At 48.0% G+C, this 27,799-nt stretch overlaps 1 protein-coding gene across 1 annotated transcript; it reads right to left on the reverse strand.

The window, feature by feature from the left end:
- Window positions 1-73: 73 nt before the first annotated feature.
- Window positions 74-27,799, reverse strand: LOC146835340 (uncharacterized). The gene is given in 3 exon segments (XM_085599978.1): window positions 74-1,148; window positions 4,092-4,240; window positions 27,764-27,799. Coding segments are annotated over 3 exon segments (1,260 nt in total).

A 27,799-nucleotide genomic window follows, 5' to 3' on the forward strand; every position in this document is an offset into this window, starting at 1 on the left:
AAGACTCACTAAAGCTACTTACACAATCATTGAAATAGTATGGTTTTTCCTGTGTGGGTGTTTGCTAATATCTTTAGAGTTCCGATAAGTTACAAAAGTTCCTGACACATTCACTGCACTTGAATGGTTTTTCTCCCTATCACCCTATGTGTTTTCGCTGATGTACTTGGAGGTGTGATAAGCGACTAAAGCTCTTCACACATTCAGTGCATTTGAAAGGCTTTTTCCTTGTGTGTGTTCGCTGATGATGCCTCAATGTCGAAGAGTCACTAAAAATACTTTCACATTCGCTGCAATGATATGGTTTTTCCCCAGTATGTGTTTGCTTATGCTGTTTTAGGTTTGATAAAAAACTGAAGCTTTTCCCACATTCACTGCAATGGTATGGTTTTTCCCCGGTGTGTAGTCGCTGATGATTCCTTAATGCTGAAGAGTCACTAAAGCTACTTTCACATTCACTGCAATGGTTTGGTTTTTCCCCTGTGTGCATTTGATGATGTTGTTTTAGGCTTGGTAAAGAACTATAGCTCTTCGCACATTCGCTACATTTGAATGGTTTTTCCCCTGTGTGTGTTCGCTGATGTCTCTGAAGGTGTGATAACCGGCTAAAGCTCTTCACACATTCAGTGCACTTGAAAGGTTTTTCCCCTATGTGTGTTCGCTGATGTCTCCGTAGGTGTGATAACTGACTAAAACTCTTCACACATTCACTGCAGTTGAAAGGCTTTTCCCCTGTGTGTGTGCGCTGATGACTTTGTAGATGTGATAACTGACAAAAGCTCTTCTCACATTCTTTGCACTTGAAAGGTTTTTCCCCTATATGTGTGCGCTGATGAGTCCTTAATGTCGAAGAGACACTAAAATTACATTCACTGCAATGGTATGGTTGTTCCCCAGTGTCTGTTTGCTTATGCTGTTTTAGGCTTGATAATAAACTGAAGCTCTTCCAACATTCACTGCAATGGTAAGGTTTTTCCCCGGTGTGTGTTTGCTGATTTCTCAGGGCGGAAGATTTACTAAAGCTACTTTCACATTCACTGTAATGGTATGGTTTTTCTCCTGTGTGCATTCGCTGATGTTGTTTTAGGCTTGGTAAAGAACTTCGCACATTTGCTACATTTGAATGGCTTTTCCCCTGTGTGTGTTCGCTGATGATGAAGGGTGACTAAAACTACTTTCACATTTATTGCAGTGGTATGCTCTACCCCCTGTGTGTGTTTGCTGATGTCTAGGTAGGTGCGATAACTGGCTATAACTCTTCACACATTCACTGCAGCTGAAAGGCTTTTCCCCTGTGTGTGTTTGCTGATGTCTTCGTAGCTGTGATAACTGACAAAAGCTCTTCTCGCATTCAGTGCACTTGAATGGTTTAGCCTGTATGTGTTCGCTGATGCTTCTTTTTAATGTCTAAAAGTCATTAAAACTACTTTCACATTCACTGCAATGGTATCGTTTTTCCCCAGTTTGTGTTTGCTTATGCCGTTTAAGGTTTGATAAAATACTGAAGCTTTTCCCACATTCACTGCAATGGTACGGTTTTTACCCCGTGTGTGTTCGCTGATGACCTTGTAGGGATGATAATCGACTAAAGTTCTTTGCACATTCAGTGCATTTGAATAGTTTTTCACCTGTATGTGGTTGCTGGTGGCGCTTTAGTAATGATGACCAACTAAAGCTCTTGATGCGTGTGTCAGATACTTCTTTCTTCTCGGTTTGTGTCTCTGGGTTGGATATATATTTGTTTACATCCCAGGTCTGTGTTTCCTGATGGGCCAACATGGTTGATTCAGAACTTTTATTGTCACATTCCCTGTATGAGAGTTGTATATTAGATGCTTACTTTCTGATTTAGAAGTTTAGGCCATTGGTCAATAAATACTTGTCACATTCATAAAACAATCAAGGCTTCTTCGTGGGCGATTGGGTCTTTAGAGTGGATAAAGGTTTTACATAATTGTGGGTAAAGATACATCCTCCTTTTGGTCGTTGCAAACTAGAACAGTACTCTGTGTTTTAGATAACAGAACACCTGTTTCTTTCAGCCTTCAGTTGTCTGGCTCCACTCTGTTGTGTTTTCCTCTGGTTTGGCCGGGAAGAGTATACAATAAACCTAGAGCACTGAATGATGGTCTGTTATCATGTTAGGAAGCAGAGCACTTCTGTAACAATGTCATACTAACCTCATGATCAAAGCTGGTGTCAGTCGCTTGTTTTAACAGTAGGTGGTTCATCGGTGTTGTTGACCTAATTTTCTAGAGTTCATTTCTTAATCTTGTGGCGTGAAGGCACACAGTTTAGACTCTTACATTCATTGAATTGGCCTGGACTTCTTCATGGATCTGTTCAGGTTCGCCTGTCTCTGACTGCACTGATGTTTTCTTGAATACGGAAGCCCATTATTTGTGACCATGTTTTGCAGATTTACAGTGTTATATTCATTATTTAAAATTATTTTGTGCATCCAAGGTTTGTTTCCTGTTGGATGCAAAGATATTTAAAATCACTAAAGGAATTGTAATGGAATGTAAAGACACAATATTTAACTGGTTGTAAAAGACATCTCATCTTTGCTATCTTTGAAACTTACCAAGGATATTTCCCCCTACACAGACATTTACCTAAATGTTCTGTTGATCACGTCACATCTTATTTGATTCTGATAAGGAAGTGATTTATCAGTGTTCACAGAGTAACTTAGTAAAGAACTGGTGCTTGCATAGCACCCACATACTAGTTAGAACAGATCATGGAAAAGTGATGCACTTCACAAACCAAGAAACTCTTTGCGGCCTGGTGAAAAAGGGCATGCTACTGTAATTCGTCAACACTGATTTATTTAATTGATTTATGTTGTATTTTGAATCATGTACAAACATGCTAATAACCCAAAACATGCTTTATCGAATAATATAGTTGAATGCAAGGTGCATGTGCACCAATGTAATGGAGACGAGCACATTGTAAAACAAAAGCATTCTACAAGGCAAAGAAGCACAGTGACACACCCATGGAAATTGTATGCGTGCTAGAAACACAATGGAAACCACACGTGTGCTAGGTATACAGCGCAGTGAATTAGCAAACCCTTCTTTAACATTGCATGGAGTCCTGTTCCCTAACAGCTGCTTCTACTTGTCTTTCAGAAATGAAAGATAACTCTACAGGAAGTATCTAGCAAAGGTAACTCCCTTAACATTCTTCTTCACCATGCGTTCCTCTTCACATTGGATCAGGCTCAGCAACTCCTATCTTACCTGCCTATTTGTTAAGTTATCTTTGCCACTTTTTACAGCCCTCCTCTGGTTGGTTCAAGCATTGCTGGTTTCTTTCTACCTGGAATACTGGAGCATTATCGTGAGTTGAAGTGGATTTTCTATCACTATATTATCCGTCCATCTCCCTGAAACTAGTGTAGCTAACAAGGCCTAGTTATGGCCCTGACATGTTTCTTAAACAAGAGATTCTTTAGCTCTTCCTGAAGTACATAGAGCTTGATCCTGTTGCATTTCAAGTTGCAGCCCCTTCCAGGGCTTTTTTTGTTGACAGAGAATGAGGGGTTCATTAAAATTACTTGTCTTAACATCATGCACGCAGATGGTGGAGTGTTTGTACTAATTAAGAATGAATGCTTAATTTAGATATGATTAAGTTGACATGACTAGGTCTTGTTCAGATTGCGCTGACATCATTTCACATTTACCGAAGTAATGTGCACTTTTATTTTACATAAACGGGCCTTTCCATGCACATGTCGCTGTATCTTTTTCATTTGAGAAAAATAAGCAAAATGGAAACACTCTTGGTGGTGTCTGTTTGTTAATAAAATACAATTGTATTAATTTGCCTTCTCTAGGTGAAGCTGTGTTCCAGTTGTTCCAGTTGTGGCACTATTCAAGCCTTTCTCCTAGGATAAAGCGAGAGAGCCATTCATGCACCTCCACAAGTCAGGGTTATAACGGCCCCAGCAACCCTTCGCTCACAGTGCATATACCTGACGTGGTTCGACTTCACTTGCATCTAGCCGTCAGTACAAACAGGACATTATGGACTATTTTATCAAATAACTCCAAATAATACTTCTAAATACTTACCATATGGAAAGGTCACTTTCATGGATTTTCCCCAGATCCCACTGAAGAATATATATTTCCACTGAATAGTAACAGCGATTCAGCCTTGAAAAAGTCAAATTGACGAAACATGTGTCGGCTGCCTTAGTATCTTTAATGCATCCATTTATCTATAGTATAAAGAATTGATGAACATCAGAAAAAATATGAAAATAAACAAGTACCTATCACTTCAGCATATTAGAACTTATTTTTGGACTTTTATCTTGTTTGGATTTTATCCATAAGTGTGCTTCGGTATAATTATGTACGCCTTTTTGAGGGTGGATGTCTTTGTCAAATGTAGAGACTCACTTCCTCGGGTTCTGTCTTGCTGGATAGCACAAGCCTCTTGAAGAGATGGCGGTGAGTTTATTTAGGGAGTCAGTGGAAGAGACAATGTGCTGATCACTCACATAGAACACCATATCCATGACCTGTGAGAGGATCGTGGTTGGAGAAGGTTAACCGTGAGGTTCCATGTAAGAAACCCACAGTGAGAAGTCGAATGCTAAACATTCAAACCCATGAAATATTTTCAGGAGGTGGCAAACAAGAGTGGGTGTGCTTAAATTTAGCTCCATGATCCCCAGACTGAGCCCAGGATATTGTATCTTATAAATCTATTTGTGAATTTTTATGTAGTGAAAACCAGGAACTAGATTATAATTAAGGCTCCCTGTTTTCCGTTTTTACTGATTTTCACACATAAATACAGACAGAAAACATTTATTTTCTTTGCTGTATTTATTTTTAAATATGGATAAAAACAGAAATTGGGTTGCTTTTTGAGTAATTCTAAATACTGTCTGCCATGATGGCCTGGCCAATAGCAGTGTGAATTGATAGGTGAGTGGGTTAAAAAAGAAAGGAATCTTAGTATAGAGGCTTTAACACCAGTAGATATGAACAAGGTTGATACTGAAATGTGCATATTTTCATATATATGCATTAATTTAGCTTCTGCGGGTGTTCATATCACTGAAATCTGGAAGGCATTCAAGCATGACTGCATATTTATTGGTTAAATAAACGTGGAAATATACTAATTTCAGCTTCATTTTTCCACAAAACCCAAAATAAATATGGATAAATACAGATAAAATTAGCAAAAAATAAATATGGATAAATACAGATGGAAATATCAAAAAAAGTAAATACCATAAAACCGGGAAGCCTATTTATAATAGGTAAAACAAAAAAAAGTGTAGAACCGGCACCTGGAGTGCTAGTGGATGCAGGATATAGACACAAATATTAATGTGCAAATCAGTGATATAAAAACAGAGAAAGTCGCTGGAAAACAGGATTCAACAATAGAAATGGGTGAACGTTTTCAGTGTAAAAAAAGTCAGTGGCAGGAGACTAACGTGCTGCAATAACAGCTATAAAAGCTAAAAAAAAAAAAACTGTGATTAAGAACAGCTATTAGGAGGCAGGTTACCGTATAAGGGAAAACGTGAACAGAGCTAGTAAGGAAAGTGAGAAAAACCCACAAATGTATAAAAAGACAGAGAAGGGAGTAGGCAAAGGAGGTCCGAGCAAGCGTTGAAGAAAGAATGCAAAAGGTGCAGTAGGGAAGGATCGGGCACCAGACGCCGAACTCCGAGGTCAGGAAGTGATTTGGGGCCGCATTCTCTCTGCTTTGGGAACTAGAGGAGTTTCAGTTCCTTTTTAGGTCTCGCCTGACCCAGCGCATGCGCTGATCTGGCGAGACTTATTGCGAGGGCTCCAAAAAGTGCTACCAGGCCAGCCTAGAGCTACAGTGCATGTGCGCGGGTGCGTGCGCCGCGCTTGCCGCGATTACTTTCACTTTCGCGGCCACACGGCCGCATTGATGTTTGATCGCGATCGCGATCACTTTCACGGCCCGCTTGGCACATAGCCAATAGGTCTCGCTTTTTGGGACCTTATAAGTATTTAGTTATGCAACTGTTGCATGGCTAAACACTTATAAGGTCCCAAAGGCGAGACCTATTGGCTATGCCAATGCTTGTTAAATGTTACCGGACAGGAAGTGGTCACACAGCTGGTTAAAGTCAGAGTCTTGCTGACTTGTCAGAAATGAACGAGTCAGTGACTGCTCTTTCCCCACCATACATTCTCAACGTTTATGTCAAATAAATGAGCACAGCCAGGTGCAGGCTTTGTGGGTGCCCCAAGCTGCCTCTACGTGTACTCTTACCTCAGTAAGACGCTTCTGGAGAGTTGACAGCACAAGAGTGATGTGGTCAAAGGATTTTTGTTTCCGTGAAGGAAGCAAGCACTGCAGACAAAGCTGCCCTAGTGAGTTGCATTCTGGGCCACCACAGCCTCATACCCTTGAGGCCTCAGTATTATTCTCTTTGAAGGGGCCGGGCGGCCACAGAGGGCCTGACACTGGACTCCTTCCACAGAAGCCTCAACCCAGCATGAGGGGTGTCCTGGCAGCGTCGGTTGGACCTACAACATAGATTTCTCCGTTATCTGCTGATACTCCCCTTACCTATAGAATAAGATCTTCACAGAAATCACTTTTGAAAGGACCCTATTTCAACACAGAAATGTTTTAGAGGTTGGAACTTGGCTTTTAAGAAAAGAGGCTGATGAATGCAGTCTATGAGGACCTCTTGTGGTGAGAGAAGCACACTTCATGTTTTCGAAACAACCGGAAGTACCACTCCTTTCTATGGAGGCTACCAATACAAGATGGAGGGGGAGTCCCTCCAAGTTGGGGGGGGGGAGCAGATCAGCACTAGACCGTACAAAAGGGACTTGTTTAAGAGTCTTCATTACATCACAACACTAGGGGTTTCACCCTTTTTGCCTATTCCTCTTCAGTTCCTTGTTTATACTATGTCAAGTAACTGGGGGTTTCAGTGAACTCTGTCTTGTCTTCGTGATGTTTTTTTCTTGTTGTGTTATTCTGTATTCTCATCATTGTATGATTTCTTTGTTTAAAACTTGTCTACTTCCATCTTTGAATCAAGTATTCTTTTGGTGGAGAAGGTCTCCTTATATGCCGATGATGGTCTCTACATTATGGAAACTTCAATGACTATCGCCACCATTTTCCAGACCTTTGAAACCTATGGTAGAGTCTCAGGGTACAACATTAATTGGGGGAAATGGGTACTGTGCCCCCCCTTTGGCACGCTGGATCTTGCACCCTCCCTCAGAGTCTGGCAATAAATAGGGAGGGCTTCTGGCACCTAGGTAGCTACATTACCCCCAACAGGGAGATTGGATTGGCTCGAAACATGGAAGGGTGGTCCAGAAATTCCAGGAAGACGCAGAGTGATGGTGGGGGCTCTCCCTGACAATGCTAGGGCATGCCGCTATCTTCAAAATTAATACACTCCCCAAGCTTCTCTAAGCCTACAAAATATATATTGCAAAATCCCGGAGGAGGAGTTTCACATCATCGAGGGGGAGCTATGGGCCCTCCTATGGAATAAGGGTCATCCCAGATTCGCGCTGCAGACCTTACAGCACAATCTCTATAATAGCGGGATTGCCCTCCAGGATATTGGGGCAAATTACTAGGCCACGCATCTGATGGCTATTAAAGACCACACACTCAGCCGACATTTAGGCTAGAGAAGGAGCAACTGAGGGCGCGATTGCACATGCATTGTCTCAATGGTGGACGGGGTGCCGGCAACACAGGTCAAGCTGGATGCATGGGCCAAAGCTGCTAAGTGTATTGGGTTGGCTCACAGGGTAACACGGGAACCCCGCTTTGGGAGTAAACAATGCTGAGGGAACTGCGACAGCTGCAGGGCTTTGTGGCCTGGGAAATTATTGGGCTCACTAAGGTTGGGGATTTCCTGGAAGGGGGGGGACCTCATGTCTTTCACATGACTTAAGGGAAAATACCAGTAGCATCCAAATCAATACTAGTAGTAAGCACAAGTGAGGCACACTGAGCGGGCGAAGGAGCTGGGTGGGGTTGAGGTCCCTGACTATGCACCCTTGGCGTGGAGTCTACTTATGAAGGAGTTTCAGGAAGGTGGCTATTTCCCTCACCTACAAAACACTTAATAATAACATGCCAGACACCCTCAGTAAGCTTCATGGGCGATGGACACAGGATACAGGTGAGATGGACCACAGTGACTATGGAGGTGGCCCTAATCAGCCATGGGAGGTAGCTAGTAAATCCAGGTTGAGGTTGGTACAGCTTAAAACATTACATAGGATTTACTATGACAGGGCGAGACTTCATGTAATGGGAAGAGCAGTGACCCCGGAGCGCATGAGGTGTAGAGGGGAAAGGGGGACATTTGTGCAAATGCTGTAGGAATGCCTGGTAATTCAGACATACTGGGACAAAATAATCCTGAAATTACGAAACATACTGGGGGTAGACATCCCCTGGAGCCAAAATATGTTCTGCTGGGTATACCCAATAGATATGGATATCCCCTGGGAAAAGCTCCTCTTCAGCAGTGTAGGATTGGTGATGGCAAAGAGGGATATCACTCGGCATTGGGGGGTAGAGGAAGTTCACAACTTGGGAGAACAGAGAAAGGTGATGGACAGATATATGGCTGCAGAGAAAGTCAAATCAAATAAAAAAAAAACTTCTTTATTCGACCTTCCGAAGACAGGTCATAAAAGATACACATACAAATAGAATGTTAGAACATCTCATAAGAATGTACCATCAAAAAAAAAAAAAAAACGTTGAATTTAAGTTTTAAAACCAAAAAAATACATACACAGATAATCACGGGAATTTGATCACGGCTAAAGTGACAATGCATATAAAGTGACTGGATAAAGAGCATCAATATATTTTAACCATCAATAAGTAATAAAATCGGCCATATAATAAATATAGATTAAAACACTCAAATCCCATCATTGACCCGTCCCAATTGTTAAACCCTATTAAAATCATCCTAAATTAGTTCTATGGCACGAAATATACTGCAAAAAATTAGAAACAATGTAAACCAGCCCCGCCCCGTCCAGTAACTGCAGAAAGAGAAAAGCTGGACGACAAGTTCGGAAACCCATTCGTTTTAATAATGGGATAAGTAATTTTTTCCGTTGTTCCATATAATATTTGCAGAAAAGGATGGTATGTATTGTGTGGATTGGGTAGAAATCCCATCACAAGGACAGGGAGGTAGATTTTTTATGCCCAGTTGTTTCTCAACGGGAAAGCAACTAAACGGTGGAAGAAGTTCAGCCTAAACCTAACCAAAAGAAACAATTCATAAGCAGTAATACTATAGGTTAGGTAAGGCTGCATCCCAAATACTGTCTGAACAGTCAAGCTGTGTCTAACTGATTGTTTCATGACCTCAGAAGTAAGTCGCAGTTCTTTGAGGTGGTTTAGACAGAGTTTCTGAAAAGCCTTCCTCGATATCTCCCGTATTAAAAAGGGATCATGGTAATATTTTACTAACCCTAAGTCAGTTAAAAATCTTTTAACATAGGATAGCCACCTAGATTTGAGTGCATTTTCCAGAGCTTTACAGTCTTGAATAATTGTTTGTGAAAAGGCTGTTTAATCCGACGACCAAATTCGGTGCCACAGTAAAAGTGGCTGTATTTTCGCCAGATCTGCCACATAGGGAAGACCCAATTCCATGTGGCAAAGAAAATTTGCAGAGCTCCTAGGTAATGCAAGAAGGTACCTCAAAAAGGTGTTCTCTACCCCCTGGATAGAATCCAAAGCTACGTGGCCCCACACACCCGCTCCATACAGAGCCACTGTAATACATTTAGCTTTGTAGATTTTAACCATTTCCAAGGGTGCTTTTTTACCTAATTTCCTAGAGAAATTTACAAGGGCTGTGGTAGTTCTCATAAATTGAAGTTTCCTCACATCGACTGCCGCTTTCCAGCTTAATTTCTGGTCAATCATCACACCTAGATAAGGATATTTATCTGTGGTCGCCAATCTTTCATTATTCAGGTAAATAGCCCTAGTTTTATTTTTATTGCCAACCCCGGACTTCATAACAAAGGTTTTTCCAATATTGACCTTGAGATCCAAGGTGGCCATAAAGGATGAATACCTACTTAACGCCCTTTGTAGTTCGTTAGGGGTGCGGGCCAGTATCACTGCGTCGTCCGCGTAGAGAAGAGCCGGTATTGGACGATTACCTACCATAGGGAGGTCCTGGGCCCCCCTCAACATCTCCCTCTCCAATCCATTGGTATAAAGGGTGAAGAGAAAGGGAGCCAGGACACATCCTTGCCTGACACCCCTCTCCACTCCAAACGACGCAGTGAGTTCTCCACTGGTCCCAAACCTCACCCTGGCGGTCGCATTTGAGTATAGTTCCCTCACAAAGGTAACTACACTCTGCTCCACCCCCATCTCTAACAGAACAGACCAGAGTTTAGCGTGACTGACACAGTCGAATGCGGCAGATAGGTCAACGTAGACCATATAGAGAGCTCCAGCCTTGACATTTACATATTTATCCATCAGAAGTGATAGATTTAAGGCTTGGTCAATGGTCCCCAGACCCTCACGAAACCCATATTGTAGGTCGGATAAGATACCACTATCCTCCGCCCACTCCTGCAAACGCCCAAGAATTATTCGACCCATCACTTTCCCCAGGGAATCCAATAGGGAAATTGGGCGATAGCAGGATACTGAGCTCCGGTCCCCTTTCTTAAAGATCGGGACCGGTATAGATTTTTTCCAGGATTCCGGAAGTCCCATTGTGCACAATGCATTAAAGACCCTGGTCAAAAAGGGGATCCAAAGATCAATATAGATTTAAAAAAGTCTATTGGGACCCCGTCGGGGCCCGGGGCCTTCCCTTTCTTACTTGCACTCAAAGCCCGAGTGATCTGGTCTGATGAAATGACCAGGTCAATGGGATACGGGGAAGACCGTTGATAGCGAGAATCATTATCAATTTTGTTAAAAGATGCTGAGTTGTTCATAAAAATTTTTGAAAAGTGCTCTACCCAGTCTTTTTCGTCAATAGCGACCTCAATTTTGGGGGAGTCACCGTTATCAATTAAAAAAGGTGATTTTACCACTTTCCAGAATGCAGCACTATTTTTATATAAACAACTCTCATGCAATTGGTCCCAGAGTTGTTGTTTTAACTCCAGTTTTCTTTCTTTTATGGCAGAATTATATGCCCTCCTCAATTTAGAGATCTCGACAGGAACCCTAACTGTCATACGTAAAGCAGATTTTAAGTTTGAATAAGCTACAGTACACCTGTGATTAAACCAGCCCTGTCTTTTCCTTGGTGTTTTGTTTTTTTTCACCATTAGGGCTTTGTTTATGGCCTTAATCACAGTGCCAAAATTGGTAATAACATCAACATCTGTAGTAGCCAAATCTAAACATTTCTGAATGGACGAGTGTACATTGGTTACCACGGTTTTAACAATTTCAACGGGATCAACAAGAGCCCATTTAAGAGAGTAGCCATTAAATCTGTCTAATACTAAATTATTTTGATCCAATAAACTAGGGATATTAGGGTTGGACCTATATGAGAGTTGAATAGTGATGCTCATGGGATAGTGGTCACTCAAAGCATTCTGGTGTAAATGGAAAGAACTATCTCTTCTTATTACTCAATTTGACACCAGGATAAAATCAATAGTGGTGTAAAAATCTCTCCCATGAAATGTAGGTGCCATCGCCATGTTCGGATTAACTAAATTATTGGCAATTCCTAAGTCTAGGTTGAACATGGTTTCATTTAGGGAGCTACCTAATCTCGTGTGACTAAAATGGGGGCTAGGGTTATCTCTCTCATCGTGGATGCCACAGATAAATTTGTTAGTTACTTGACAAAAAGTCTGATTAAAGTCTCCACCGCATATGGTAATTACCTCCCTGGCTAATTTCCTTATAATAGATGATATTAAGGAAAAGATAGAATTTACTAAGTTCACTGATTCTATCTCGGGAAGATTGTTATAAAAGTTTACCAACAGGAAAGTGTCCTTCTTGTTTATACGAAAACTAAGGATCTGGAAATTGTGGTCAAGTTTTATAACCCTCATCTTGTCTATATTTATCAAGTTTGAAATATAAATAGTTAGGCCTCCCTTAGCCCTACCAGACTTAGAAGGTTGGGCAGGTGAAAAATAAGTTTTGTACCCACCTACATGGATCTCTGTTGTCAACCATGTCTCCTGTAGGCACAGAATAGTAAAATTTAAAATAAAATTTGTCCAGACATCATTCCCTAGTTTGGAGCGTTGTCCAGCTACGTTCCAGAATACAACATCCATTTTTGGCTTAGTGACCTCCCGGTTACAGCCGGTCATAATGTTTGATGATAGAGGGGGGGATTCCAACACTTCATCCACCCATTGAGGGACAGTGCTTTGATCCTGTTGTTGTACGTTCTTATTGTGAACTGTAATGGAATTTGGGCAGGGGATTAGAGAATCGCTGTTCTCTAATACCCTGTCACCAAGTTCTTGAGAATCCCGTTTTTTTCCCCTAATAGGGAGTCAATCTACGTCCTCCAGCCCTCGGAGAGTTGAAAAATGATTGGAAATAGGAATATTAAAATTGAAGCCCCCAAGTTGGTGCTGGGGATGGACTCTAATCTGTATTGGATTCCTCATTAGTGTCTGGGGATAAAAATAGGTCAAATCATAAGTTCTAATAACACTCTGCCCTAACCCTTGATACCAATTTGTTATATGCATTGTTGCCCTGCAATCTCTAAAATTAACAATAATCAAATCCCCTTGTGTTTCCTTCGGCCGGTGTCCAACCCAGCCGAGTCTGCGTACGTTTAAAATTTCCCCATCAATATTAGGCGGTAAGGGTCTGTTCTGACTCAACCAGTGTACAACCTTGTTCTTTAAATCGTAGTATCCTTCTTTTTTCCCTTTCTCTAGTATTGGAACTCCTACTAAAACCACAACATATGGGACTGCCCACTTTCTGACTCAATATCATCCTTCAATTGGGGTGTCAGATTTTTCGAACTCAATAGGGGAGATAAACTTTTAACGGCCACTGACTTAGTCTGTCTATCATCTATCAGTGAAGATGGTTTTACTTGTATGGAGCTATTTAAATGTATCGCTCTATTAATAGATAGATCTTTTATTTGATCGGTGTTACTTAGAATCGACTTCTCCAGTGACCCAAGTTGGTTAGACACTCCCTTCATTCTTTCAAGAAGTGGAAGTAGGAGTGATCTGACAAGTATCTCCATACGTCCCATTAGCTCATTAATTATTGGGTCAAAGTAATGGAGGTCCGAATGAGTTTCCCCCCCCCAAGGCCTTTGGGACGTCTAAAGAAACAGGCATCTTAGTAGCTTTCACTGATTTACTTTTGTTGTTACTGATAGTATTATTTTTGTTATTTATTTTTCCTCCCCTCTTCCTTTTTTTGGGTGGGGGGCCTGCGGTGATGGTTTCTTTTCTCTTCTGCACCTGAGCGGTTACAACATCGCCGCTAGGTGTCTGTCTCTCTATGGTAATAAGGTCTGAGGATATGTCAGAAGATAAGTTAGAAACAAGCCCTATCGAGTCATTATAGGTTTTTGCCAAGGGAATGCTATCTTGCATAAGTAAGGGAGTACTGGCGTCGCTCAATGAGTTATTCACCAAACAAGACATTGGTGGTGCGGTCTCCGGTGTAATAGCCAACTGGATTGATCCAATCGAAGAGCGTTTATTTAGTAAGTGATCAGCCGATAGGCGCCGCTCTACCAAGGCTATTTCTTTCTCAAGCCCTGAGGTAGCCCTAATAATAAAGTTGTCCAAAGTACCTCATACTGACCCTCCTAGTAGTGAGGGTCTACTTTGGGGAGTACGGGAAGGCATAATTGACTTAATATATGCTTGGGCTGCTCAGAGTGCCGTAAGTCACAATACCGTAGTCACACAAGAAGGATTAACAAGTAATATAACCTATCGAATACTAAGTACTGGAATAGGATGAAACAGTTGATTATGAATCTTACTCTTTTTGTCCCGAAAGGCAGATCAAAGAGAAAGGGCCCAGCCCTGCCTCTTCCTGCCCCGGACGGCCACAGACGGCCCGCCCTTTGCCCGGGCTTCGCCCGCGCGTGCATCCCTCGCTGAGGGAGGGTTCCGGTGCTTTTGAACGCCTCCCGGCGCAAATGCAGCGTCAGGGTGGCGCAAGGCTGCTGGGAAGTGTAGTTTGGGCAGCCGTTCCCCTCACGGCGTGGAAAGAGCAATGTGATCCGCTCTCCTTGCGGCAGGGGCCGCGATAGGTAGTTGTTCCCCTCAGGACAAAGGACAGCAATGGCCTAGGGTTAGAAGGGCACCCTCCGGGAGCCCGATGATGTCGGACTGACCACCTCGAGGGCCACCGTTCCGTAGGCGAGTAGCCGAGCACCGCTGAGAAGCCTCCTGGGCGAGGTCCTTCTCCTATGATCGTATCAGCCAAGCAACCCTACCACCACAAAGGGACACAGCCAGGGTATTAATTCTTATACGTTTTTATCGGTAATCAAGGCAGATTTCTGTGGTAATATTTACAGGTGGATCGAGAGATCCAAAAGAGTCTCAAAGTCTGGTTGGGATGGGGTAGCGGGACAGTCTCAGTCTTAGCCTGGTACTGGAACACCCTGTGCCTAGCTCTCAATCCTCGAGCCGGGGGGTTCCGGGAGCCGGGACGTCGTCCGCAGGGCTCGGGGGATTGCTGCGGTGAGGTCGAGCCGCGACGAGGTCAGCAGGGCTCCGATGGTTTACTTCTGCGAGGTCGAACCGCGACGAGGTCAGCAGGGCTCCGATGGTTTACTTCTGCGAGGTCGAGCCGCGACGAGGTCAGCAGGGCTCCGATGTTCCGTGAGGGTCTTCTTCTCAGCAAGGGGGGAGCCGCGACGCAGTCAGCAGGGCTCAGAGTTCCAAGTTCCAAGTGATGAGTCTTTCTCCGTAGGGTCAGCCGCGATCCGATCAGCAGGGCTCTTGACTCCAGGATACAACTGCCGTCCTGGTTTGAGGCTGCCCCAGATATAGGTCTGGACCCCTTTGATGTCCGGACCCTTGCGCCTGGGGGGCGGAGGGGCCGGGATGGAAGAGGCCAGACACCCAGCGGGAGAGGCGCCAGCGCCCAGGAAGGCCGGAGGGCGATCGAAACCAGGCGTTGGGGACCGGTTGGGGGTCCCATCAAAACTCCCCTCCTCCGGGATCGGTGGAGTGGCCACTTGGTGCCCCCTGGCCGGATCTTGGTGCCTCGATGTCGGGGCTTCGCTGGGGCCGGGGCCGGGGCGAGCCGTGTCGCGTAGGCTGGTGCAGGTAGCAAGGTACAATCCGGAGGGACCCCGAAGGGTGGGGGCTGCCCTCGTCGGGTCGGGTAGGAGGGTTCGGGACCACGCCACGAGGCCGGGTCCAACAGGCGTCCCCCCCCAGCTGAAGGCAGGGAGAGTCACCCATCGTCTTGGGGATTCTCCTCGCCGAGGCGGAAGAAGCGGGACAGGCCGTCGGCGTTGGCGTGGTTGTTGCCGGGCCGATGATCTACAGTGAAGTCCATCCCCTGCAGAGAGATGGACCATCGCAACAACTTCGGGTTCTCGCCTCTCATCTGCATCAACCACCGCAAGGGTCGGTGGTCGGTTTGGACCCGAAAGTGGGTGCCAAAGAGGTAGGGCCGGAGCTTCATGAGGGCCCACACCACGGCGAAGGCCTCTCGTTCGATGGTGCTCCATCACTGCTCCCGGGGCAGCAGGCGCCGGCTGATGAAGGCCACCGGCTGGTCAACCCCCTCAGAATTCACTTGGGACAAGACAGCCCCGATTCCGTACTCTGAGGCATCCGTCTGCACCACAAACTCCTTGCTGTAGTCGGGGGCTTGTAGCACGGGAGCGGTACAGATCGCTGTCTTGAGGGTCTCGAAGGCCGCCTGACAGCGGGGCGTCCAGTGCACCTTCTTGGGCTGTTTCTTTGATGTGAGCTCCGTGAGGGGGCCCACAATGCTTCCATAGTTCTGAATGAACCGCCTGTAATAGCCCGTGAGTCCCAGGAAGGCCCTTACAGCGGTTTGGGTGGTTGGGGGCTCCCAGGCCACGATGGCGTCGATCTTTGGCTGGAGGGGAGCCACATGGACGCTCCCCACTTGATGTCCCAGATAGGTTACTGATCCTTGGCCTATCTGACACTTGCTGGCTTTTACGGTAAGTCCGGCCCTTTGGAGGGCGATCAGGACCTCCCCGAGGTGCCTCAGGTGCTCGGCCCAGTGGCTGCTGAACACCGCAATATCGTCCAGGTAGGTGGCGCAGAAAGCTTCTAGGCCGGCCAGTACCTTATTTACCAGCCTCTGGAAGGTCGCCGGGGCATTCTTCATGCCGAAGGGCATCACTCGGAAGTGGTAATGGCCATCGGGGGTGGAGAAAGCGGAACGCTCTTGGGCGCCGGGGGTGAGCCCGATCTGCCAGTATCCGGCGGTGAGGTCGAAGGTGCTAAGGTAGCGGGCTGCTCCTAGGCGGTCGATCAGTTCATCTGCCCGAGGAATGGGATGGGCATTGGTTTTGGTGACGGCATTCAATCCCCGATAGTCCACGCAAAACCGGAGCTCCGGGGTGGTGCCGGGGGCGGCAGCTTTCGGCACCAGGACCACAGGGCTGGCCCAGGGACTGTCGGAGGGTTCGATGACCCCCAGGGCCAACATCTTGGCGACCTCGGCGTGGATGCAGGCCCGTACTCGCTCGGGGACCCGGTAGGCGCGGTGTTGCACGGGGGGGCTGTCCCCGGTGTCGACGTCGTGGACGCACCATTGGGTGACTCCGGGAGTGAGGGAGAAGAGAGCAGCGAAGCGATGCAGCAGTTCTTGACAGTCTCGGCGCTGATCGGGAGTCAGGGTGGCGGAGAGGATGACTCCTTCCATGGAGCCGTCCTTTTTGGCGGTTTTCAGGAGGTCGGGTAGTGGCTCGGAGTCGTCCGAGGCCCCATCGTCCGTAGCCATCAACAGGCTAAGTTCTGTTCGGGCAAAGTGGGGTTTGAGCCTGTTGGCGTGGAGGACCCGGAGGGGGTTCCTGGGGGATTCCAGGTCGACCAGGTAGGTGACGGGGCTCTTCTTCTCGACCACCTTGAAGGGCCCGGTCCACTTGTCTTGGACGGCACAGGGGTCGACGGGCGACATGACCCAGACCTGCTGTCCGGGCTCGAACTCGATGGAGGAGGCGTTCTGGTCATACCAGCGTTTCATCTCCTCCTGGCTGGCCTCGAGGTTGGCTTTGGCCAGCTCCCTGAATTTCCGTGTTTGGTTTCGCAGGGTCAGGAGGTACCGGTAGACGTCGGGGGGAGCATCCAGGATGGTGGTCTCCCAGCCTTCCTTGACCAGGCTGAGAGGGCCTCGGACCGGGTGCCCGTACAGGAGTTCGAAGGGGCTGAACCCCAGAGACTTTGCGGGACCTCCCGATAGGCAAACAGGAGGCAGGGCAACAGGACGTCCCACTTGCGTCTCAGGGGCTCCTCCAGGCCTTTGATCATCCCTTTCAATGTCCGGTTAAATCGTTCGACTAGACCGTTCCCCTGGGGGTGGTACGGGGTGGTGAATTTGTAGGTGACCCCGCACTGTTGCCACAGGGACCGCATATACTTCGAGATAAAGTGGGTGCCTCGGTCGCTCACAACCTCCTGGGGGAAGCCTACTCAGGAGAAGATTCCCATCAAGGCCCGGCCCACCACGGGGGCCGTCACTGTTCGGAGAGGGATGGCCTCGGGGTATCGGGTGGCATGGTCGACCAGGACGAGGATGAAGCGATGCCCCTGGGAGGTTCGGGGGTCCAGGGGCCCCACGATGTCGATCCCCACTCGCTCGAACGGGGTGTTGACTATTGGAAAGGGCTGGAGAGGGGCTTTGACCCTTCCCCGGCTCTTCCCGCTGGCTTGGCAGGTCGGGCAGGTCCGGCAATGATTGTCCACGTCCTTCCGCATTCGGGGCCAGTAGAAGTGGGTCACCAGGCGGCTGTATGTTTTGTCCTGCCCCAGGTGCCCGGCGAGGGGCACATCATGCGCCAGATTGAGGAGGAAGCCCCGGAATCTGAGGGGGACCACCAGCACGCGGCTGGCCCCCAATTCTGCGGTCTTCTGCTCGCTGTAGAGGAGGTCATTGTCTCAATAGACCCAGTGGGTCCCCGTCTGGTCTCCGGTGGCCTGGGCGGCGGCTTGCTGTCGGGTCCCTTCGAGGGAGGGGCAGGTCTTTTGTTCTTGGCGGAACTGCTCCCTTGTGGGGCCACCTTCTTGGCGCCATTGGGCGAGTTCGGGGAGGTCGCCGAGCGCGGCGACCTCGTCTGGGGCGAATTCTGGCGGCCCGGCCTCGGTGTCGGCTTCTTCTTCGACGGAGGGGGCTGGTGGTTCGGGCCATTCCGGCTCTTCGGGGGGAGCCTCGACGCTCGGTTGGATGGCCTGGGCGGTCGTGGACCGGGTGGTTGCGCAGACCCATTCGGGCAGTCCCAGCATCCCCAGATGCTCTCGGCGCTCAACGTGGGCCCAGGGGGAACTTTCCAGGCCGTTCCCGAGGAGGCAGTCCACGGGGGCGTCGTCGCGGACGGTGACCTTCAGCATGCCCGACACTCCCCCCCACTCGAAGGGGATCCGGGCCATCTGGCACAAGCTCTCAGTGTTGTCTGCCGACCGGACAGGGCACAGTACATTAGGCAAGATCTGTTCGGGGGTCACCAAGTGGCAGCGGACGGCTTTCACGCTGGCTCCGGTGTCTCGGAGGGCTTCGGCCCGGCGTCCATTAATGGTGACCCACTGTTGGTACTTCTGGGTGTTGCTCGGGATGGGAGCCCGGGGTACCATTTCCCGGCTGCCCAGGCAGACTAATGTCATGGCGGCGGGTTCCCACTCGGTTGGTACGGCGTCGTAGTTCTCTTCCTCTTCTCCCCCTTCCCCCAGGGCAGCGGCCGCCAACTGGCGGGGGGGTGGCCCGGTGGTCCCCGCCCGTCGGTTCACAGGGCAGGTAGGGTCACTGGCATAGTGCCCTGGTTGTTGGCAGTTGTAGCACGTCACCGTCGGTCGAGGCCCTGGTCGGGCTGGGGGGGCCCCTCTTCGGGCGAGGGACAGGGACGTGCGATTTGAGGGCGGTCCCCGGGGAGGACTCCGGGGTGGCCCGCTGGAAAGTCTCTGTTCCTGTTCGATCCCCCTCCTCCGCCCCGCTGGCGGGGGGGCCCCGTGGTGTTCCGTTGGTACTCCCCCATCGAGTTCCGAGGGACCCGGGTGTTCACCCATCGATCGGCCTCGGCGGCGAGCTTCCGCGGCTCGGTCAGCTTGCTGTCGAGGAGGTGCTGTCTCAGCTCGATGAAGCAGTTGTTGGAGAGGTGCTCCCATACAATGAGGTCGAACAGTTGTTCGTAGGAGGTGACCTTGCTGCCCTTGATCCAACCTTCCAGGGCTCTGCTGAAAAAGTCTACGTATTCCACCCAGGTGGTACCGGGGAGCTTCTTGCAGTCCCGGAAGCGTTGGCGGTACATCTCTGGGGTGAGCCCATAGCGGGTGAGCAGGGCCTCCTTCATGTGGTCATAGGAGGTCATCACTGCGTCTTGGAGCTGTAGCAGGGTGTCTCTGCCTTCGCTGAGGAACCGTCCCCATAGGCCGGCACCCCAATCTTTCCGGGGTACCCGATGGGCGGTCATGGCTACCTCGTAGGCCTTGAACCATTGTTGGATGTCGTCGTTCTTGTAGTGCTCTTTGACGACATCCTTGGGGATATGTACTTTCGCCTCGACATGTGTGGGGGTGTCTCGGTTTCTGGGGGTGCCGGTCTCTCCATTTCTGGACTTGATTTCAAGTTCTTTAAGGCCCCGCTCATGCTCGAGGGTTAGCCTCCTCTCTTCCAGTTCTCGGTGCCGCTTTTTCTCCTCTATCTCTTCTTGCAGCCGCAGTTGCTCTAGGGACAATTTCTTTTCGGCTAGTAGGCGTTCGCCGTCCAGGCGGAGTCGGGCGAGCTCTAACTCGTGGGTCCTGACCCTCTCCCGTTCTCGTATCTCTTCCAGGGAGAGGCCGATCTCTATGCTGGTTGTCCTCCCCTCTGCCGGGGCTGCGGTTGGTTGTCGGTGTACGTTTGGCACCGGGTTTTCTTTGGTTTGGGGGAAGGCCGCTTCGGACTCTACCCAGGTCTTTAGGGCTTTTTGCAGGTCCTCTTTTGTGTTTAATCCGGTGGTCGCGATGCCTTTGTCTTTACAAAACTGTTTTAGTTCCTTATGTGTATATTCTTCCAACCGTTCTCGTCGGGACTCCGCGGTTGTGGTGGTCTGTTGGTCGTTCATGGTTACCCTGTGTCTAGGTAGGTAGTGGGTGAGTTACTCGCTGTATGATCTGCGTTGGGCTCGGATCGCACCGCTGGCCACCAATGTTAGAAGGGCGCCCTCCGGGAGCCCGATGGTGTCGGACTGACCACCTCGAGGGCCACCGTTCCGTAGGCGAGTAGCCGAGCGCCGCTGAGAAGCCTCCTGGGCGAGGTCCTTCTCCTATGATCGTATCAGCCAAGCAACCCTACCACCACAAAGGGACACAGCCAGGGTATTAATTCTTATAAGTTTTTATCGGTAATCAAGGCAGATTTCTGTGGTAATATTTACAGGTGGATCGAGAGATCCAAAAGAGTCTCAAGGTCTGGTTGGGATGGGGTAGCGGGACAGTCTCAGTCTTAGCCTGGTACTGGAACACCCTGTGCCTAGCTCTCAATCCTCGAGCCGGGGGGTTCCGGGAGCCGGGACGTCGTCCGCAGGGCTCGGGGGATTGCTGCGGTGAGGTCGAGCCGCGACGAGGTCAGCAGGGCTCCGATGGTTTACTTCTGCGAGGTCGAGCCGCGACGAGGTCAGCAGGGCTCCGATGGTTTACTTCTGCGAGGTCAAGCCGTGACGAGGTCAGCAGGGCTCCGATGTTCCTTGAGGGTCTTCTTCTCAGCAAGGGGGGAGCCGCGACGCAGTCAGCAGGGCTCAGAGTTCCAAGTTCCAAGTGATGAGTCTTTCTCCGTAGGGTCAGCCGCGATCCGATCAGCAGGGCTCTTGACTCCAGGATACAACTGCCGTCCTGGTTTGAGGCTGCCCCAGATATAGGTCTGGACCCCTTTGATGTCCGGACCATTGCGCCTGGGGGGCGGAGGGGCCGGGATGGGAGAGGCCAGACACCCAGCGGGAGAGGCGCCAGCGCCCAGGAAGGCCGGAGGGTGATCGAAACCAGGCGCTGGGGGCCGGTTGGGGGTCCCAGCGAAACTCCCCTCCTCCGGGATCGGTGGAGTGGCCACTTGGTTCCCCCCTGGCCGGATCTTGGTGCCTCGATGTCGGGGCTTCGCTGGGGCCGAGGCCGGGGCGAGCCGTGTCGTGTAGGCTGGTGCGGGTGGCAAGGTACAATCCGGAGGGACCCCGAAGGGTGGGGGCTGCCCCTGTCGAGTCGGGTAGGAGGGTTCGGGACCACGCCACGAGGCCGGGTCCAACACCTGGCAAACTGCAAAAGAAAGTCAGATATACAAGCAAAGGGTGTCCTTGAAAATTCTACAAAGTTTGGGGTCTATGGAGACATTATTAAGGACTGGACCTTCTCGCCGATGGGAATGGTACCTGACTGTTCCCAATTAGTTCTGATTGCTACCATGTCAATGGCTGTAGTTATTGTGTTGTCAGAAAAATGGTTTTGTGTGTACGGATGGAACTGTTGCCCCGCTTCCCCCCTCTAATGTTTGAATTTGTTCAGGATGTGCGTTTGCATCCTGTCATGTAGTACATGTTAAGAAAAACAAATAAAAATATATACTTTTTAATTAATATTTTTGGTGCGTTACCTGGTGCCTCACCAATGTTCACTCAGACACCCTGAAGGGACAGTGAGTGGTGCAGCCCTGGAGAATGTCTCCCTTGTCATCTCTTCTGTTGAAACAAGGATAAGTTAAGAGAGGCAAGGCCTGCAGTTAATAGTGAGTGAGGAGGGAGTTGCTGTGATCAAGTCTAGAAAAACTGAGGGTTTGTAGTACGGTTCTAACATATAAACAGCCTGAAGCTCCAAAGTAACGTAAGGCAGTAACATGCACTGGTACCCACAGTGTTAAATCGAGATTGCCGGTTCAGTCTGTTATTGAGGATGAAACCCAATGCATTGCTGACAGTGGTTGGTTTACAGTCCAAGATGTTACAGGAATTGATGCCAGCTGTACAGGTAGGTTGGACTTCTTAGGCAAGAGTATCAGGAGCTCTGTTGTCACTGGGTTGGGTTTCAAGTGATGGGTTACCACAAATCTTGGAACAATCTCCAAGGTTAGAAGAGTAGAAACACATACTAGGGAGAAGCGATCTTGAGGGGCACCTCTGCCGTCAGCATGGTGAAAAAACAGGTTCCCTGATTTGCTAAGGATTACCAGAAGAGGTTCCATCTAGAGAATGAAACGTGTAGGGGGCATTATGGAACTCTGTGACCGGCAGCAATTGAATTGTCAAGTAGAATGCAAACCAATGATAAATTACACCACTGATGAACACTCGATATTTGAAGAGGTTGGTCAGAGAAGCCTGAATGCCCATGACAAAGGCAGTAGATGTTAGGAAGGACATGTCCAGTCTCTAGGTTTTCAGAATCTTTACCATTGGGAGGCCCAAGGGTTCTGGTTCTGTTGTTTCTATCCTTCCTCTTCTTCTGTGTCTTTGTAATGTCCTTTTTCTTTGGCGCTCGGCTACCTGGTTGTGTGCCTCTTGCTATGTGTGCAGCCTTTCCTGTTTTCAGCAATTATTCCTGTTATGTTTTTTTAGGTTGAGCCTGAAGTCAGCATGCATGCACTGCTCTACGAGACTTGTTGTAGTGGAGTAGGGAATAGAAGCCCGCCCACCCTCCACCCATATTTGCCATTGGCTTGTGTCATTGTCCTTCCTAAATGATGGCTTCTGGTTCGTAAATAGGCTTGTTAGTCCCTCCGTAGTACCGCCTCATCTTCATTTGTAACCTCCCATGGTGACTGGCTCTTTTACTTTGGTTGTTACACAATACCTGTTATCTATTCTTTAAGCACTATTTTCTTAACGAGTTTCTCTTACTACAGGCACGGCGTGCTTTGCCCAACCTCCCTCCCGTTGTGTGCATCTTCTTCACCCCCCACCAGCCCTTCCTCTCATTGTCTGAGCCTTCTGACCGCCACAGCTCTCCCTCCCGTTGTCGATGCCTTCTTTACCCCCAACCCTCCCTCCCATTGTCTGTGGTGTTTTTATTTTAGTTACATGCAAAATAATGGCGGCCGCGCACAACAAGGCGCGCACCTCAACAAACTTGAAACAAGCATCTGCAATGCAATAGCTCTCGCATTTACGCGAGTTTGAGCTATTGGCATTGTAAATGACAATGCCTTTTATTTATGTTTAGGTTTTTAAAACATAAATAAAAGGCATTGACATTTACAATGCCAATAGCTTAAACTTGCGTAAATGCGAGACCTATTGCATTGCAAATGCTCAGTTCGCCCTGTGTATTTGCCGGCGTTTCTACCTCTGTCTACAATATGTGATTGTGTACCACTGAAGCAGCAGACAGCATTCAGTTTTATTTGAAAAACTCTTCCAGCCTGGCAGTCGTCTGCTTATGAAGAGAATGCGTGGCTTTGAACAACTTAAAAGTGTGTCTCGAGTGAACACTAGAAAATCCATGACCAGGTGAACTAACTAAACAAGCATTGGCATATCCAATAAGTCTCGCTTTTGGGACCTTATAAGTGTTTAGTTATGCAGCACAATATCCTTTGTGCAACAACATCAACTGTTGCATGGCTAAACACTTATAGGGTCCCCAAAGCGAGACCTATTGGCTGTGCCAATGCTTGTTAAACAAGGGAAGCGGTTACATACAAGAAACTTAAAAGCACAAGATTTCTTTTCAGGAAATACAACCGTGCGACAGGAAATAAAGATTAGACTAGAAAATCAGTAAGGCTTTCGCTATCTCTGTGTTTCAGTTTGTTAAGGTGCTGGGGAGGAGTTCCTTAACGGAGCCTTTTGGGCAAGGATGGCTGCTAAAAATTCTCCAGCAGGACAAGCCTGTTATGTCACTCTCCCACAAGACTGAGGTCAAGCCAAACGACGTTTAGGGGTAGAAATAGGCTAAGCCGTACTTCCTAAGCCACACTTGCGCACACCCGAGCACGGCTCCTTCAGTCAGACACGTCAGAGGAGAATGCACTGAGGCTGTGGGCTTCGTGTCAATAAAATAGGACTTTGACGTATACAAACAGTCCATAATCTGGATGTTCGCAACAGGGATCCGGTAAACTGTACGTGATCACGCTTCCCATTCCACAGCTACATTAGACTAATGTTAAAGTTCCAATGTGCGTCCACTCTACATTTAGCAACATGGACTTCCAGTGACCAGAACACGACATGCTGCACCCCACCTGTGATGGTTACACAAACATATGTCCGTTCCTTTTACTGTAATAAAGAGGTGAATTGATTCAGTTTATATTATGCAACACAAGGGCAGATGGGGGGATCCCTTAGGCTGGCATAGCACATAAAATGGCAATCACGCTGTCTGCGTATAGGATAATCACAACAAGATTCCAAAGAAGTCTAAGCCAGTCTATCAAAGGCCTATTGGCTGGACTGCCGTTATCAGACTTTGCATGGGGACGAGATAACTTATGTGCTTCCTGAATAACTTTTGAACAGCTCATGTGAAGATACTCCACCCCTTCAATAATTACGTTAATAAAACAATGAAAAGTTACATGCATTTGTTTGCTGCAGACAATGTTTGTGGTAATTTCAGGTAAACCAACCTTAACACGACGGCAAAAGAGAAAGCAGGGGTGCGTGCGCCCCTCGCGATGGCAAACACGCGAGCGGCAAAAGTGAAAGTAATCAGGGTCTAGATGGCGCCTTGAAAGCTGGCGGCTGCGCGCGCTTGTGCACGTAACAGCAAGCTGGTGGCCGGCTGCCTCTGGGTAGCACTTTCAAAACCCACTTACAAAAAGTCTCGCTAGAGACAGCGCATGCGCTGGCTCAGGCGAGACCTATAAAACAAAATTGTGATGGGTCGAATACAGAAAGAATATGAGAACTGAGAGACGGGTTACTGCCTCCCCGGCTTGCACATTTAATTCTGCATTTCGTTGCCCTCCTTTCTGTCAAGTGAGCACTTTCCATCTCTCTCATATACGTTTTTAAAAAAACTTATTCAGACATTTGGATGTTGGAAATGTCTTGAGTGCACATTCTGCCTGAAAGAGCGTAATTCGTAGTCCCACCTACTGCTGCTCTCACCGGCCAGAGGAGGCTGTACATTTCAACAATGCAACATTGTATTTGGCTGAGCAAACGATGAAAAGATGCCCTAATCAGGAACATGGAGCACGGTCGCGCTGTGCCCATGACGAGACTATCTCGTCATGAACCCCACCCGCTTATTAAACGCCCGGCACAGGAGGGGGAAAGGGCGTGGCACAGAAGGGGTTAAGGAAAATGGCAGAGTTCATGTTGGGGGATCAGAAACTAAACATTAATTTCTAAAGTGTTACAATTTCGAGACAAAGCAGTAAAGCCATCTCTTTCTCTCTGGAATTTAAAAATAAGGCACACAGTGCAAAATATCATTCAGCTTCATGCTAGGGCAGTTTTTGTCATTTACGTATTGAAAATACAAATACATTTCAAAATAGATGGCATTGTTTCCTTTCATTGTTAATGTACATCTTTGTCGAACTTTCAGTCACTGCGGTATGACGGAAAGATCAGGAGACTGACTGGTTTGCCAGGGCATTTGCCACAAGCTCATTCTCCCATGAAATCCCGTGGTAAGCTTGCGCAAGACAACTTGAGGTTAGAAGGCATGGTGGCCCAGCGGAAGCCTGGAGGGTTGCAATCGGGGTTTTTACCAGGAGGAGTGTTGTTCAACGACATCCAGCTTGGCTGTGAATCAGTGCGCATTATCCATGGCAGCGGGGAAGTGTGCTGCATGGCTACACACTTATAAGGTTCTAAAGGCGAGACCTATTGGCTATGCCAGTGCTTGTTATTGTAATGTTATGTGATGTTATTGGTATTTGTAAAGCAAACAGTCACCTGACTGGGTATCCTAGCGCCGAAGCAGGTGTAATGCTAGCCCAACCTAGGGTTGACGAAGAGTCTTTTCGAAGAGACAGGCCTTCAGCGTCTTGCCCAACTCAAGAACTGAAGAAGCAGCTCTGATGTGTAGCGGCAGGCCGTTCCAGGCTATAGGAACTGTGAGGAATTGGGTTGTAAGTTGAATGGCATGAAACCCTGCTCAAGCAACAGCCACAATCCTTGTCAGGGTAAACAAATAAAAGTCACTAGGTTAACCTGTGCTTAACCCTGGGAAACTTGGCACAAAAGCAGTCAGGCTTAATTTAGAAAGTATTTAAGAAGTAAAACAAACAGCAATAAAGTGAAAACAGAACACAAGAAAAATCCCACACCAATTTAACCCCTTGCGTGCGGGTTTATTTCTCCCGCTGTGCGGGAGAAATAAACGACGTTCGCGAACACGACGGCTCCCGGCCGTCGTGCGCACACGCCCACCGTAATGCACGACGGCCGGGAGACGTCGTGCGCACACAAGGGGTTAAGATACTAGAGTAAATTGTAATAAATTTGACACAAAAACAAAAATCCAATCAGTAGAACCAAAGTTATGATTTTTTAAAGTTTTAGGTGAAAACTAGTGCCTACAAGTTCAAAATGCCAACCACAGACATCTGGTCAGACCAGGGCAAAGTCAAAGGTAATGGCCGACTGATATGATGGGCCCAATCCACACGAAGTGGATTGGGCACGGTAACCTTCGGACTTATAAGAAATTTTGAAGAAAAATGTCTGAGAAGGGAAAGTTCAGCAGGGCCAGGCAGCTGGCAGTGTCCGAGGAGGAGGCCTCAACATCAGGGAGGTGCTGGACGAAGTTGCGATGAAGGTTCCTACGTTCAGACTTAAGTTTCTTTTTTGGAAGTTGAAAAACTACAGCTGTAGGCTGTAGCTGACAAGAGTTCTACGAGGCCAGATACCCCTTCTGCGAGAAGCAGCTGAACAGGATTTGTTGCTGCAGAGACGAACATAGCAGGAGCAGCCGCCAAGTCAAGCCAACCAGCAATGCACCTTTGGCAGATCAGCAAGCAGGTAGGTCCTGGTCTCCTCTCGATTCTATGTCAGGACTGTAGGCGAGGATTATGCTTTTCTCTCTTCGCTTTATTCTCAGACAAATATTTCAGCAGCCAGAAAAGCAATAACTTCGTTTTAATTTTCCAAAGGATAAAGAAAAACACAACAATATTAATAACAAAGCAGAAAAAACATGAGCAGGACTACACATCCCATAGGCCCACGGGGCAATGTCCAGGTAGTCCATCAACAGTGTCCATGTCCACTATATACGTCCTCCATCCTGGTTGTCCTTCCTCTTTCTTCGCTGCTTCGCAGCCAGTTAAGTGCCTTTTATTGTTCTTGCATGTTTCTAACCGAGCGCGTATCTGCTTGCGGATCGCGCTTGGGCCTCAACCTGTTTTCCGATCCTTTGATCTTTCTGTGCTTTGTTGTGGCTTATTGGTGATTTCTCTTCACAGATTCCCGTTTCGGCCACGGGAGCGGGAGTGCTCCTTACACGGCCGCTGCCACATTTGTTCAGTGTTTTTCTTCATCGCTGGGGGCGCTCTGTCGTCTCGTTGCTCCCGCGGCGCGTTTCCCTCAGAGGAGGAGTCGCACAGCGAGAGCAACGAACTCCGAGCCTTGTCCCCGTTGCTGCCTTACCTGAACGCCCTCCTGCAGGGTCTGTATCTCCTGCAT

Source organism: Triturus cristatus, chromosome 4_2 (genome assembly GCF_964204655.1).
Source record: "Triturus cristatus chromosome 4_2, aTriCri1.1, whole genome shotgun sequence".
Lineage (NCBI taxonomy): Eukaryota > Metazoa > Chordata > Amphibia > Caudata > Salamandridae > Triturus > Triturus cristatus.